This window comes from Bemisia tabaci, chromosome 7 (genome assembly GCF_918797505.1).
Source record: "Bemisia tabaci chromosome 7, PGI_BMITA_v3".
In the NCBI taxonomy this organism is placed as follows: Eukaryota; Metazoa; Arthropoda; class Insecta; order Hemiptera; family Aleyrodidae; genus Bemisia; species Bemisia tabaci.
Genome location: NC_092799.1, coordinates 7,501,969 through 7,518,487, shown reverse-complemented (window position 1 = coordinate 7,518,487; position 16,519 = coordinate 7,501,969). Strand labels below are relative to the sequence as shown.

The 16,519-nt window shown below is 36.0% G+C and overlaps 2 protein-coding genes across 2 annotated transcripts; one reads left to right on the top strand and one right to left on the bottom strand.

Annotated features, from left to right (window-relative positions):
• The first annotated feature begins 21 nt into the window (after positions 1–21).
• Positions 22–1,314, top strand: sicily (NADH dehydrogenase (ubiquinone) complex I, assembly factor 6 homolog sicily). The gene has a single exon (XM_019044948.2). It carries the CDS (start codon positions 325–327, stop codon positions 1,246–1,248), a length of 924 nt encoding a protein of 307 aa, XP_018900493.2. The 5' UTR covers positions 22–324; the 3' UTR covers positions 1,249–1,314.
• Positions 1,315–2,367: 1,053 nt separating this feature from the next.
• On the bottom strand, positions 2,368–16,294 carry LOC109032698 (dihydrolipoyl dehydrogenase, mitochondrial). Its single transcript, XM_019044958.2, has 12 exons — positions 15,977–16,294; positions 14,558–14,704; positions 13,633–13,771; positions 12,397–12,497; positions 11,314–11,460; positions 10,716–10,817; positions 9,455–9,676; positions 8,524–8,660; positions 7,574–7,763; positions 6,358–6,495; positions 6,102–6,191; positions 2,368–4,376 (listed from the first exon to the last, which is right to left on the bottom strand). Exons 1-12 carry the CDS (start codon positions 16,016–16,018, stop codon positions 4,308–4,310), a joined length of 1,524 nt encoding a protein of 507 aa, XP_018900503.1. The 5' UTR covers positions 16,019–16,294; the 3' UTR covers positions 2,368–4,307.
• Positions 16,295–16,519: the final 225 nt, after the last annotated feature.

Here is a 16,519-nt window from a genome sequence, read left to right as displayed (position 1 = left end):
CGGCAAATTCAAAATTTGACTTTCAAGTTTCATAGGTTATGTTATTGTTATCATCGTGTTTTTCTTGAGCAAATTATTTGTGTTTTGTGTTCTTGTGTTTTGTAGTGATATTATATGAATTATGGGCCCCGTAAGCCTCCATAGAACCCACAAATCATGTCTTTTATTTCTGTGGACTTTCTAGCTGTGTTTCATCTTTTGTGACTCGTGAATCTCACCGATAATATTGTTGCGCAAGAATGATTTACCTCCTCAAAAACATAACAGAGTAAAACACTGTCTACTTTTTAGATGTTTTCTTTATTCTATGACTGAACCTTGATCATGGTACCCTCTTGGATTGTTATGACACTTCAGTTGCCTCTCAAAATTCACCACTGTCGACAACTGTCCGTCTCAAAGACAGAACCTGTCAGTCCTGGCAAGTATTGCGTGTCACTAGTGAAGAAATACGACAATGAAAACTTTTTGTGCACTTTATTGTTACCTAAAGATCTGCAATCATCAGCTTTTGCAGTTCGAGCGTTCAATGTTGAGATAGCAAATGTTCTGGGGCGCACGAAAGAGAGTCAAATAGCTCTTATGCGATTAAAATTTTGGGAAGATGCTTTAGATAAAATTTTTCTTGATGCTCCTCCACAACAGCCTGTGACAATAGAATTAGCTAAAGCTGTGAAAAAAGGCATCAATAAGAGAACTTTGAAACGTTTGATCTCTTCAAGAGCTGAAAATCTGAAACTGTCCTTGTTTCCAAATTTAGCTAGCATGGAAGATTATGCTGAAAATACTGTATCTCCAATTTTATATGCGCTCCTTGAAGCATCAGGAATCAAAAATGTCCATGCCGATCATGCAGCCAGTCATATTGGGAAGGCTCAAGGAATTTTCAACCTTATCCGAGGGTTGCCGTTCAACATTCAGTCCGGTCAGCTTTACCTACCGCAAGACATTCTGGTTAAAAATAAAGTTGTACAAGAAAATATCCTAAGAGGCAAAAGCAATAAACCCTTGCAAGATGCTATTTTTGAAATAGCATCAAGGGCAAAGCAACACTTGGATAAAGCAAGAAATTTAACGAGTAGTGTACCCAAAGAAGCTTATCCTATTTTTTTGCCTGCCTTCACTGTTGAATCAAATTTAGAAAATTTACGACTTGTTGATTTTGATGTTTTTTCCCCCAAATTCCAGAAAAAGGATGGCTTACTTCCTTTGAAGCTGTACTGGAAAAAGTTTTTACATAAATACTAGGCTGTTTTTATAAAAAATTTTACTTAATTTTCACCTGCTGTTTTGTTCAATAAAAAATGAATCCAAGTCATTGTATTTGTTTCTTATTATTCTGTAATTATTATTTTAAGGGCGCTACACATTTTACGCCTTATTAGTGTCTCTTTCCTGACCATAAAGAAGTTAAAAAATGTATTTTTTTTCTTCCTTAACAAAATCAGTATTTCCAGTTTATTAATCAATGAATTAATGTGTTAAGGATACTTGCTTAGACTTTTTTTATTACTCAGGTTCTCATTGCTTTTTCACAAAGTGAAGACAATTTTCTATCATCTCCTTATCTTAATTTTTTTTTATTGAATTTGTTGCTTCCTTGGGAATTGCCTCTCTAAAATACCCTATAAGACAAACCCCCCCCCCCCCCCCCAATTAATTTTTTTGCTACATTTCAAAATACAGCCATTTTTCAGTAGCCTAGAGCAAACAGGTCATAATTAACACTTTTGGAAAAATTGCGTCATTGCATTCTCAATATGCAATGGAGGCGCTTCACTAGTACAAAAAATTTTGGAGTGATAGAGGTCAAATTCTAGCTGCAGATAGCATGAATTATATGGAAAGCAATGGAGCTGCCAAGCAATTTTTCGATGGTACCTCGGAACCGAAAAATGCTATTACAACCCCTTTGCTTTAAGATACTGATTTCTGAAAAGATGTGTTCCCAAATTTTGCCATCAATGGCTGAAATTGAGAAGGGCAAACCTCAGATTTTAATGTTGTGAGTCTCTGCTTACAGTTTATTTTTTTGTACAAAAACGAAGCAGTAGTTTCTGTTGAAATTTTCTTCACTCACTCTAAAAAACCATATGAAATTGCAAGGAAACATTTTGATTAAAACTCTTGAGAGAAAAGAAAACATGATCAAAGATTTTTCAACTTTTCAATTGAAATTGCAAGGAAACATTTTGATTAAAATTCTTAAGGGAAAAGAAAACATTATCAAAGATTTCTTAAAATTTCAATTGAAAGATGCATTTTTTACATTTAGCCATCAATTTTGACTTGATTTTTTTACTGTTCTAGAAACGTCAAAATTCTAAAAATAGATGGAGGTGGGCTTAAGTAAATAAAGCAAAGATATTCACTGGTACTCACTTCGACTCTTTTTATTAACCAAATTACAAATAATTTTGTAATACTTGAGAGAATATTCTCACATAACAATAATAACAGAACATAGTAAAATTCAGACAAAATTTTACAGTTAAAACCGGTATTTACACAATTACATATCAACCTTTTCCTATTAGCATTTAAAGAAATGGGGATTAAAATACTCATTATTTAGTATGTGGATAGAATTTTACTTGGTTGGAAATGTTTCTAGGAAATATTGGTGGAACTTAGAGGTAATCGGTGCAATTTATTAAAGTAAAATACATGTTGAAAAATAAAATTACTCCAGAGAACCACGCTGAGAAGTTAAAAAACGTAAACCACGTACATAATTACTGACTTGCACAATATTGAGCGCATGTCAGTAATTGTTAACATGGTTTACAGTTTTGTAACTGTTAGGCACCTGCACTCATTGCATAAAATGACGTATTCAAAGCCAAAATTACAGCTCTGTTATGAGAACAAGGTGTTCCCAACAATAGGTACTCCCTACTTCATTTCTTCATTATTTCTGAGTAACTAAAGACGCAAAAATCTTCAAAATAAAACAATTGATAAGAAACTTGGAAAATGATTGGATAGAATGTAACAATGTCTTAAATGACTGATGCAATTTGGATTAGAATTTTAAATAGATTTTTATTCTTTATCACGAAAGTGTATGACAATTAAAATTTTTGAAGTTGAATTTCGAAATGAAAGTATACAGTAACAGAGCCTTAAATATAGTGATTAATTATCTACCTGAGAAACACATATATTTAAATCTAAGTTACTCTATTCATTCACCACTGGAGAAACTTCTTATTCAAGTCATGAAGTACTTAATATATACAGAAGATTGATCTGAGGAGAGAAACTTTATTGGATAAATTCAAATGATAACAGGAAAAGTTATTCTTGGTTCAAGCACAAGATATTTTATGAATAGATTTTAATATGCTCTTTCTTCATAGAAGTGACATACTGTAGGATTTACGGACATACAAGGTATGGAAGAAACCTGCACATCCTTCCGCAAGAATATTAACTGGTGAAGATAAAAAGTAAACGCGTCTCTCACAAATTTAATAACCTTTAATTTAAAAGATGGCACCCTTCATGGAAGGATTATTCTTTCAATTAAACAGCAGGAAAAAAGACAAATATATTTTAAAATTATACAAGGCTAAAAGGCGTTAATGATTAGGTGATCATTTTACAGGGCTTTCTGGCAAAATTCAGTGCTAACTGCTTTCCATGGCACAAATTATAAGCTTTAACTCCACTGCAAGCAGGTCATTGAAATCGATAGACAATGAAGACAAAGCGAAAATGGAGCGATCCGATTTGTTGAATCAGGTGGTTGTTAAAACTAGAAGAGTAAATGTTGGACTAACTATAGGGTCTCTCCTAAGTTGATGTTAGTCAGTCTATTAGGTACTTACCTCATTTGTCCATTGTGACCACCCATTTCAACCAATAAGATTGCTTCATTATCTCTTTGCCTATCGCTTTATCTATCAATTTTAAAAATTAGCTCACTGGAAAAAATAATTTATGGAAGAAGTTAGCATGACCCTGATGAAAGTATGTAAAATGAATAAGTAGATTTTACAATAAAAATTCATGATTCTTGACTTGAAGGATTTACAGTACGGTCATTAGACAGGACTTAGGTATCTGAGAGTATCATGTAGAGCAAAGATATACTAGCCTATACATTCATTCTTTTTACTTTGATGACAAAAGCAAGAAATAAGTACAGGGTGAAAATGCAAAAAGGCTGAGGAAGTGCACAGATTTATGGAACTTTAAAGCTAGCAGTGTTGGGAGAAACCGTTGATATTAATATACTTTTCTTTTTTCCTTGATGTGTGGATGGTGTTGAAACCAGACTTTCAGCGGATTTGTTAGATTGATTAACCGAAGTTGATGGCTTTTCCAGAGTAAGCGGCCAGGTTTGCTTCTCTCAATGCTTCAGAACATGTCTGGCAAAACAAAAATAAAAACAATCAATTTAATGGAATTTTTTAGCCAACGTGCGTTAAAAATTAGCATAAAGCTGAAAATTTCAATACAGAGGGAAAATAGGGCTGTACTGTCGGTTGTCGGTAAGCTACCGAGACAGTTCCGTTAAGAAAAAGTTACGATAAGAGCGCTCTTGCCTATGGCGATCAGAGTTTTTGGAGCTGACGAAAATAAGCTGTTGCCATTTGTACATCTGTTTTACGCAATCTGATAAACCGACGCACGGGGCAACAATGCATTGAGTGCAAGCTCTCAAAAATTTGATAAGGCCGGCTGTTAACGATATCATCGCCACTGTTGGTACTGCCGCCAGTTTCAATAAGAGACGATATCGATAGTGTTCCGGCAAGAATTAGTTTGAACACCCCTGAGGGAAAAAGCTCATACGAGCACGATTTTCCCTCAAAGAGATACGCTGTTTGGTGCAACACTAGTGACGACCATTCAGGGAGGCAACTGCAGACCTGTTTCGGCCTTATTGGGCCAATTCTAAGTGCAGCACAGCCTCCAGAATTTCCTGCTACCAAGCTCGCACCAAGCGTCATGAATCCATTTGTTGTTGACAGGACAGATAAATGGCCCTTTTAAATGCTCGTTTGTTTGGTAAATTAAAAAATGAATTTAATGTTTCATTACTGAGTGAATCAAACTATTACTCTTTGAAAAAAAACCCAAAAAAATAAGTGTTGGAGAAAATGGTGTCAAAAATCCCCATGCAGCATGATTGTTGAAATTGATCTGGACAGGACTAAGGAGGAATAATGGTACATGATTGGTTTGCTTTGCTGTCTTCCTCTTTGTCGATCTTTTGTTGGGTTGGGTTGATTTGACAAAAAAATATTGGCAACTCAAAGGAAGAATTTGATTTATCCTTGATTCGAATTTCCATCCAACATAAGAGCAATAAAAAGAAAAAACTGACAAAACCGACCAATCACACAACTCAATTCTTCCTTCGTCAAGCCTCCTACTGTCACCTTACACAAAAAGTCAACAATCAGGCTATTGGACAAAGAGAAAAATGTAATCAAATGTTTAAAAAATTCACTGCACACATTAGAGGTGGAAAACAGTTCAAATTCTCCAGAGGCTGAAATGTTGGAGGGTTGATAAAAATTGAAAACGGGCAAGACATTCATACTTTGAACTGTTTCATCGGGGGTCACAAAGCAGAAATTTTTATATTCTCATTCTAGCAGCGCAAAACTAGCAAGAACATGTGAAAGGTCTATTGCATTAGAAGTCAGCTTTTAATACTTCTTGGCCCCCACTGTGCATTTGAAGGTAGTTTTCCTAAGATTCTTACAACTTTAGGAGCCTCCATTATGAAGCATTATTTAGACAACTTCAAATTTTTTTTAGTATCGCTGTTAAATTGCTTGAAATAAAAAATCATGGTTGAAAACTGGAGCTCACACGAAATAAAAGATAACTTTCACCAACAAGAAAGTATCTGCCGTCTTCATTTCAGCGTTGAGGTTAAATACACGAATCAAGATGGCGAATCTTCTACTTCACTCTAAAAATATTCAAATTTATTCGCATGAACTCTGACTGATGTCTAAGGAAAAAAACTCTTCTGCCTTTCACTTACAAAAGCAACATTTCTTGTGATAAACAAATGCTGCATTCATAAAAAAAAATAAATATATATGTAGATACATAAAATAAAACATTTTAATTACCGGGTGAGCATGGCAAACTCTAGCAATATCTTCACATGATGCACCATATTCCATTCCTAATACAGCCTCATTGATCAGTTCTCCAGCACCCTGAAATACGAATAATATTATAAGAGGATGAAATAAAATGTAATTCCTAAATCACGTTTTTGGAATTGCACAAAATAACAGTTAAACGTGCGTGAAAGTTTTAAACTTTACTCATGTTAGTCATATTTTAAAATATAGAGGAGAGAGAAAAAGGAGCGAGACTTACAGGTCCAATGATATGACAGCCAAGTAACTTGTCAGTGTACTTGTCGGCTAGAGCTTTCACAAAACCGTCGACATCGTTGTTCGTTTTCGCTCGGCTGTTGGCTGCGAATGGGAATTTTCCAACTTTGTATTCAATTTTCTGCAAAGAAAATGGGCGAATTATTGATTAATTTTTTCAATAAGAGAAAATTTAAAAACTACAAAAATATGGAAAAAGAGATCACATGCTGAACGAGTTTGTTGGAGTTACAATAACCTTGTCTTGAAATGGGACAAACACACTTCAAAGACCGAAGACATCGTTAAGCTTGAAAGGAATGCAGTCTTTAAAAGGATCTTATATTTGATACTTTCTAATAAAAGGGAAACCGAAAGGAGAGTGAGGAGGGATTGGCAAAGATTAAGTAGTCCTTTACGCAGAATGTAATTTAAACTTGATAATTACATCATCCGAACAGGAACAATTTTCTGTAGTCATTTCTATCGATTGGATTGAAAAATTTATTTTCGAGATTTCAAAAGCAAGCTCTCTAGTGCTCCAAAGAATACATTGAGAGTGGTTTAATTTCACTTTTAAGCCAATAGGGCGCAGAAAGCTACACTATAGTTAACTTATTTTGTTCTCTGTACCTAACAGATACCATTTTAAGTAGCTTTCTATTCTACCAAAACCGGGTTTTTTTTTAACTGCAAAATTTAGACTGCCATAACTTCAGTTTGATTAGATATTTCTTCCCTTAAAATCTGTTGAAAACTTCCGTCCGTTCTAGTATTACCAAGATAGATGCTGCCTTAGGAGTAGAAAATCCAGCACTTGATGAGGAGTTTCAAAACCTCCTTCGTAGCTTATTCCTCCACGCACAATTTCTTTATGTTATGATTTTTAATAATGAAGATTATCTCTCTTCTTTTTTGCTTTTGCTTTTTTTTTTATCATTACCAACTCTGTATGTATAATGATACATTTTTATTTTTTAATTTTTCTCAGCTGAAGATGGAACATATTTAGCCCCGAAATGTCCAGATTTTAATTCATGCGTTTTTTTGGCCTTGACCCTGTGTTTGGTGTTGATTGTATATACATATATATACATACACAAGACGCTTTTATAATGGGCTTGAGTGCTCTGCGACACCTAAACGCCATCCTTGTCTTTCAAAACGAACTAACGAAGGAATGTGATTTCTGTCCACAAAGTCAAAGCTGTGCAACTTACGTCATTCTTGAGATCTTCCTCTGTTCGGCCGACCCAGCCAACCTCAGGGTGAGTGTAGATGACTGAGGGTACGCAGTTGTAATCAATGTGTACAGGTCCTCCGGCAATACCCTCAAGACAGACGATTCCTTCATCTTCGGCTTTATGGGCCAACATGGGTCCGTGAATGCAGTCTCCAATTGCATGGATGCTGAAAACAAAGCAGCAAAATATATTAAAAAATACATCCACTGAGTAACTTTTCACCTGGGAAAGAGACCCCATTGCTACTCAATAATAATCTATTTAGTTGAATGGAATTTTAGGACAGTGATGCGAAAATCACATTTTGATGGCCAAAGTGCGAAACCACATATCTCGATTGCGGAGCTTCAGAATTTTCGCTCCTATTTTATCTATTCGGAGAGAAATAAGCCAGCCTTATAGACTGCAATTCATTCAGAATATGCTTTTGACTGAGAAGAAAAATCGAGGTTTTCAAGAAATTACGTAGACTAGTTTTCCAAAGAAAAAATGAAGTACGACAAGAAGTTTTCAACGTCACAAATGGAGATATGTGCACTTTGGTCAACGATTAGTGCTTTAGAGCAAAAATTGCCATTCTTCTAATTTTGGAATGTTGTGGCTTAGACCATCTTGGATTATTTTCCAGTTTTTAAGTTGGCATGTTGATGTGAGGTTTCAACTGAATTTGTGTTAGTTTTAGGGTGTTCTTATTTTCAGTTCCCCCAGACGGCCTAGGCCATGGGGTGTTTGGGCGTGGTAAAGTTCTTTGTTCAAATTGTATGTGTGATTTTATCATCAATAAACGCTATTATTATTATTATTATAATATTAATATTTTCAGTTCTTCAGATTTTTTTGTCAGACCTATTATTCTAAACAAAAAACTAGGAGTAGTGAGATAAATTAAAGAAAAAAAAAAACAGAGATAGAAAATATAAACATACTTGGGAATGACGGTCTGGAACCTGGAATTGACGGGTATTCTTCCTTTCTCATCGCGCTCAATTCCTAATTCTTCCAATCCTAGGTTATTTGTGTATGGACGTCTTCCGACGCAGACTAATAATACGTCACAGTCAAGCTGTAGGCAAAAGAATAATTAATTTGAGAGGGAAAAAAGACACCTAACACCCTGAAGACCAAGAAAGAAGGACACATGCAGTCCAGATTTTGGCTTAATATAAAAGCAGACTAAGGAGAGGTGTGATTGCTGAGTCTCTGAAAAAAGCTCTGATTGAATGAAAACTTACAATTTTCCAGAAAAACTCATTACATGCCACAGATAATTTTGCTATCTGCCGATAAATTTTAATAGATAGAGTGCTTGATGAAACTAAGTTTTTCTTAAGAAAATTTTGAAAGTAAACCAAACAAATAAAAATTTCACCTCTGAAGAGCGATATTTTTCACATCTTCTCAAAGTAATTAATATCCTGAAGTGCGAAGGCAATTAAGAAGTGTGTATAAGTCATTTGTAATTAAGTAGTGATTTTGAGAGTCTTTGTACTCCTCATAACTAGTTTCTTCTTCCAGAGGGAACCGGTGATTAAATTTTGAACTTGTAAAAAATCGTTGTTGCTATGTACCTTGATTTTTGCTGCCCCTTTATAATCAGGTTCGGTCTCACCATAACAAGGGATCAATGATCCATTTTTCTTTTCTTCCCATTGCAAACAAAATTGATACTTTTCGAAACATCGTAGTTTTCGACTAAATTTATGTCTCTTATCTTTCGTATTTTGTGACAGCCTTTCCCCAGATCAAGTTGCTACTTTACTATGTTTTTTTGGCTGATTAAGTTGTTTGTTATGAAATTAAATTAGTTGATAATGTGGATTTTACTTTTCATATCCATGAATGTGACTGAATACTTACAGTTTCTTGAGTTCCTTTCTTAACATTTTCTACTTGAACTTTAATATTGCTGCCTTCTTGTGTTGCTCCCACAACTTTGGTGCCGAGCTTGAAGGCCATTCCTTGTTTCGTTAAGATTCTCTGGAAAGTTTTGGCTACCTCTCCGTCAATACCAACCCCTCCGATAGCGTTTTGGAACTCAATGGCGGTGACTTGGGAACCGAGCCTTCCCCAGACGGAGCCCTGAAGCAAAATGAGCAAAATTGCGATAACTAAAGATCAAACTGAAACAGTGAACATTATCATGCAGAATTGATGGTAAAACTTGGTAGGCTGAATCGATCTGATTTCATCCAACTAAAAAGTTGCAAAGAAGACTGCTGCACGGGAATATTGCAGATTCACGGATTTTTTTCTGGTTTTTGCAGGAGGCTGGTAATCAGGAACACAAGGTCAATTTTTTCCACAACTCAACTAACTAATTAATGACATTTTTTGCTGATTGGAAGAACACATGTCATGGAAAAAAGGACTCGGACGACGATTGAAGATTTAGTGCTAACCTTACTTTCTTTCACCTCGATTTCTATGGGGATACATCAAAATTCTTCCGATCAAATTTGATTAAGCACTGACTAACCAGATTAGCTTTGAAGACACTGTAAAAAGAACTTGTGAGATATACGACGTCACTCTCTATATTTTGTAAAGGATGATATTTCCTTTACCTACCATACGACCATTTTTTTTTTACTTCTTCAAATAGCCCACAAGGGCTAATCCCACGCTTTAAGTCCCATCCCCCCTCCGTCCCTACTGAACCAGTCCCAGGCAACCATTGTTTGAGACCATCAAACTCAGGTCGCCTGGCCGGGAATCGAACCCGGGAGCCGGGACCTCCCGATCATAGAGCAAGCGCTACAACCACTACACCATAGGAGGCCGACCATGCTAAGAAAAATTATGGTAAAAGGAATGTAGTGTTATAGTATCTATTCATGTGGCGCTTTCTTCATGAGGAAAATCAGTAGATGTGTTCTATCCGAAATTTGAGGATAAATTCTTTGGAATAGGAGAAATAGAGAAAAAATCAATAAAAAGTGTCAGTTTTACTATGCAAAGAAGTTGTGCACATGGAAAAACTGAGACACTTGATTGTGTATACCCTGTTTAATTCTCACCACAGCATTCATGCTAGTTTTATAGTTCAAGATTATGTAACTGATCAGGGACTTGACGAGCTACGGTAGCAAGTAAATATGAATACAGATTTCTAACTTACAAGCTCTAATCCAATGACTCCAGCACCAATGACTACGAGCTTTTCAGGAACTTTCTTGAGGGAGAGTGCCCCGGTGGAGGATACGATTGTCTCTTCATTCACCTTGAAAAAAAAAGGAGACCGTACAATGGACAGGCAATGACAAATTAAAGATTGTTGTGAGTGTACGGAATTTAAAATTTTGGAACGTAAGATATATTGTTCGTCAAATTATTAAGCTGGAAATGTGTTGCAATTCCTACTTGACAAAGAACTCATCAAATGAACTGCTGCCAGCTAGGAAAAGCCTGGTTTTTTAAAGATGTTCTTGCAATGGGCCATTCTTTTCTTTAGGGTGGGGGGTTCAAAAGAAAATGCCTCCATTACTGGAAAAATCAAAGCTCAATGATTACGGATACGTACCTTATGATTAAAAAAATAGCCCATTCTGGCAGTATTCCTCCCTCCAAGTGTAGCTTAAGTAAGTATAGAAATCAAAATAATTTCACTTTTATTTAGGATCTCTCCGATTTAAACGATTTACCTAAACTACTGCTTGAATGAGGCTGGCTAGTATGTGAGAATACCATGAATAAATCGCCGAAGATATTCATCTTACCTCAATTCCTGGGAAAGGAGTAACTTCAGAGCCAGTGGCAATGACAATATTTTTTGTTTTGATGGTGTCAGTCACAGTGCCATCCGGTCCCAAAACAGCTACTTCATTGGGGTTGAGGATTTTGCCATGACCATGAAGTTCCGTCACCTGCAGCAAAAATACATAGACATAAAGAATACTGATCTTTAATGGTAGCCCTAGCCAGCTCCAGTTGAAAACTACAATTGACAAAATTGCTAATAAAAATTGGTTTAAAAAATTTTGCATAAAAGTAGTGCAATACATCTCCTTTCGCCATCAAAATGTGATTCAGAATAATTAATAATAAGGATCTGAGCTGTCAAAAAAGGTGATTTTCCACTTTATACGTTTCCTTTTTTTTTTCTTTTTTAGTTTTTAGTTTTCTTCATTTTTTTTCATTGGTAATATATGGAGCGCATGACTGCAATTGGACTGTTAATATTTGCTGAGCAATTCAATTACATGGGTGTGATATACTGGTTGCTGGTTTCATCACAGAGGGGCTGAACTCATTCAGTTATGAAGAAAATCACCCGATTGTTGAAATATGAGACTAAAAAATGGCACAGATTTTCCTTCATAAAATTACAAGGCGTTTGATTGAATTCTTTTTTTATTTTTTATATGAAGTTTGATTGACAAGTAATTAATGAACTTCAAAAACAGATATTTTCGTCTTAACTTACAAGTTCTTTTTTATGATATTTGGAGTGCAGTTCCCTGTATGGAACTATAATAAATTCAGGATTGCCATAGAATTTAGATAACGAAATTTCCTGACATTTCCCCAAGACATTTTGGTAAAATTCCCTGACACTTACGGACGTTATAGACGATTTAAAAAACGCAATTTGAAACTGTTTCCATGCAAAATCTGTTGTTCAATTGTTAATCCTATTCTGGAAAGCAAATGAAAGCGACTTAACACTTTTTCCCTGACACTTTCGTCATCTTCCCTGACATTTCCAGGTTTTAACTAACTTTTTAAAAATTTCCCTGTTCTCCCTAATCGTGGCAACCCTGAATAATGCATGCATGGAGGTTAAGAAACACTAAGATTACCTTGTTGGATTTGAAGAGATGAGAGATACCTCCTGTCAACGATTTGACGGCATTCTTTTTAACTTGCATTAATTTGTCCAAGTTTAACTTCACGTCGGCAACTGAAAATTTAAAACAGATGATCAGAACCTGATTGTGAGGGCAATTTAATGATGACAAGAAAAGGATACCACTATTATAATACAAAACTTCAGGGACCAGTTGGCATCAACTGATTTTGATTTATTTCAGGAGCAGCATATTTAACACATGCAAATAATCTTAGGGACAAAAGTTAGTTTCAATCCTGAACTCAAAATTTTCTTACTTTGCAAAGAGGTCAAAAGTATACTATGAGCTAAAATGTTTAAAAAATCAGTGTGTTTTTCTTCCTCATTTTTTGCTAACAAATGAAAATCTGCAAAAAATTTTCTCTTTTGCTTGGGATTTCCTCTAGCCTCGTTAGTGCCGTATTTTGGGATCGAGTATTTTTTGCACATAATTGATTTACGACTGGTATCTTCACACTAATAGATGCTTCAGTCTACAGCTTGATTTTTTCTTGGAATATTTGATTTGTATGACCAAACAATATCTACACATACTAGATACCAGTGTTCGAAACTCACAGGCACCAACATGCCAAATGCGCCCTAGAAATCGGTCATGGCGCCTAAAAAATGAAGGCTCTGCGCCAACGTGGCCCCTAAAAATTGCCCCCCACCTCTCAAAAAGAAAATCCTAATTTTTCTGTTGGGTGATTTTTTTAAATTTCGGCGCACAGCACCGGATTCTGACTTTTCACTAAGTACGCCATGATACATAGGCAAGAAGTCAATTCCGCCCATAAAAATTTTCCAATGGCCCCTAAAAATCGAGCTTGATGAGCTCTTCAGGAGGAGCCTCGATGGCTCTTGAAACTCGACGGTGAGTTTCGAACACTGCTAGATGCCGATGGCCTAAGTATTAAATCTTGTACTTCCATTGCGCTGTTTCAAAATTTCTGTTCCTATTTCATTACTAAAAAAAACAAGCCAACTTTATGGCTTGAAATTTACACAGGATATTTTGCTGATAGAGAGGAAATCAAAGTAGTTTTCGCGAAATTACATTGAATAGTTTCCAAAATAAAAAATAAAGAAAATTCAAAAGGGGACACTAAAGTGACACCAAGTTCCTATTGATGGTGGTGGAGTCTCCAACTTTTTGCGTTGAAAATTGTAGTCCAAAATATCTTCAAAAAATGTGATAAATTACCTTCAATTCCTCTCTCAGCCAGCTCTCCTGAGTGTGCCATGTGATAGTAGTGAGAGTTATGAAGTAAAGCCTTTGATGGAATGCAACCAACATTGAGGCAAGTTCCTCCAAGGGTTTCATTTTTTTCTACGCTGACAGTCTGAAAAAAGGCAAAAGAAAGTTTAGAAAATCATCATAAATATATTAACAGAATTTTAAAGAGTTCAGTTGTGATCCATTTCATTAAACACAGGCTAGCAATTTCTTGAAATGATAATTTGAGAGGCAACAAAAACTCGTATAAAATCATGGTTCATACAGCACTCTCTAAGAATTTTGCGATGAATTTCTAGGAGAAAATTCCTTCAAAAATTGGCTTTAAGAAAATATTATAGAACTTTCCAACTTGACTCAAATCTTGCATTCAAAGCGGTGTGATCTAACACCGTTGACACATCTTTTAACAAACTAGCTTAAGTAACAGAATCTCATCTTTTATAGGCAGATTTCATTGGACCAATAGAAAGGGGAACAATCTTGTGTTGATGAGTTTCATAAAGCTCATGGCAGCCTTAAAATTAGTGAATCATGAATAATTCCTGATTTTTTGTCTCCAATGATGTATCAGGGATTCTATAATTTTGTCAGTTTCTGATTTCCTTGACTTTTTTTGTTATTTCTTAACTCTGAAATTTTTGAATTCCCTGATCTTTAAACAAAACTTTCACTTCGAGTTTTTCCTTTTAATTACTTACGATGGCTTCTTTTAGATACTGCTCAAGAAATTCCCTGGCTGTTTCTATGAATTCCCTAACTTTTCCAGGTTGCCGCAAATTTCTAACTTTCCAGGTTTTCCACACCGCCAAAAACCCTGTTTATTAGCCATATATTTTTCGAAGATAATGGGTAAATTTGGAACGAAAGATTGCCATGGGAGATTACTCACCTTGAAACCAAGTTGTGCTGCTTTGATGGCAGCTACGTAACCACCAGGTCCTGATCCAATGACGACAACATCAGCATCATGATTTGTTGAATAATGCTTTACTCCGCAACTTACGACTGATGGTAAGCGGGCATAACAAGTGAGGGGCTGCAAGCAAAGAAAACTTGATTAAAGGGGAACAATTTAACTAACACTTAAGTTACTCAAGAAGAATCAAGCTTACGACAAAGCTTGAAGTTTTTAAAACTGTTTTAGACATAGTTGTGAACAGGAGCTGCTATCGCTGCTTATCTTGAACTAACTTTTCTTTAACTGGAGTGCAAAAAATCATAAACATCACTGTATGAGTAGTTTAGTGTATGACCCAGTACAGTCTAGCTCTTGAGCTTGCCAAATTTTAACCCATAACCATGAATTCAGCAGTTAAATAAAGTTCTTGCGAAATAAGTTTGAACAATTTGAGAGCGAAATTGAAGATACGCCATATTTTCATTCCCGTGTTTATTTTCAATGTTACATTGAGGACGGCAGATCTTCTGTCGCAGTCTGTCCTAGACATCAGTAGAGCTAGCTTCTACGTTGCTGGGACTAAACTGAAACCTTCCTTACTTCAGTACAAGTCAATGGCGCCATCATTAACACTGAACTATTGGCGACGTCAGGTGCCAATGACAGACACTTGAATAACTACAGAATTCCCCATCTTTTCATGTGGAGGTACTAATTTAAAATTCTTTGAGACATGTAAAACATATTTGTTTCTTTAAAATGTCAACTGATTCCTGACACTTGTCATAGGTGAGTGGGAATATAACTTGGGGATGTGTTGAAGTGTCAGCTGCTGACATTATGCCTGTCCTGCGATGATTTCAGTATAAAAGCATTACGATTGCCAGGGTGTTATCATGTATCAAAGGGTACTGAATGGGGCTTATCTATATATCTGCTTTAGTTTCTAGGTACAGTAACCGAGCTCTGAAACTGCTGGTCCTATCCAGAGTCTAATTAAAAAATTAGACATGGCGTTTGGTCCTGGAGCAAACTTTCTTGCCCTTAACTTCTTTTGCTAAAGTTGTGGGCTAAATTGTTTATCAACAATGATGTGTGCAAAACATGTCAGGATTCTAAAAGATCTGAAAGTTCCGAACATGGTCAAGTTACGGTGTGTGACATTATGACTCGGCATGTGGAACCAATTGGTCGGAGGTTATGTAAAATAATCAATAACTAGGGTCACCTCGAAGGGGATTAAATTTTTATTCCTCGAAGGAAAGGGATGATGAAATGATTCAGTAAATTAGCTTCCAACAGGAGCTTCAGGACTAACTTGCAACCTTTTCAAGGTTATAATGATATGGTGAAGGCAAGTTGCACCGAATTATGATACTGAATGATACATGAAAGGCGAAATTAACTTACTTTTGAACTGCTGACAGCTCTCAAGACGACGGAGGACTGCATTTTGAGTTTTGACCTAAATTACAAATAAATTTAACTATCAGCGACCCCTCACAAAAATTCAAGCCCTAGGAAACTTCAAAATTGATAACGCGGACAACGAAAGCGGAAAGTCAAACATGAATGAGACGTGAAGTGAGCTACTTTTTCGCTCCAAAGTGCTCCACATCGAAATGTTTTTGAGATGATTAGTTGCAAACCAGCGAAATGGGCGCGATTTCGAAATGTATTTATTTGACCAATTTGACTCTTTTGATCGGTACAAATGTACTTTTTTGCTCGTGCTTATTACTTATCAGACAAACAATAAGATGGGAGCGGAATTTCAAATCTACGTAAATGCAGAATGCGGCGGCGGTAGGGGACGGCCGCGGGGGGGGGGGGGGGGGGGGGGGGGGGGCTCTTGCGTTAGAAATTTGATAGTAATCAGTAAGTTCGTCAAATTAGAAGAGATCTTCGAAAATATTTTGAGTCCACCCCCTCCCACCCTGACAAAATTGCATT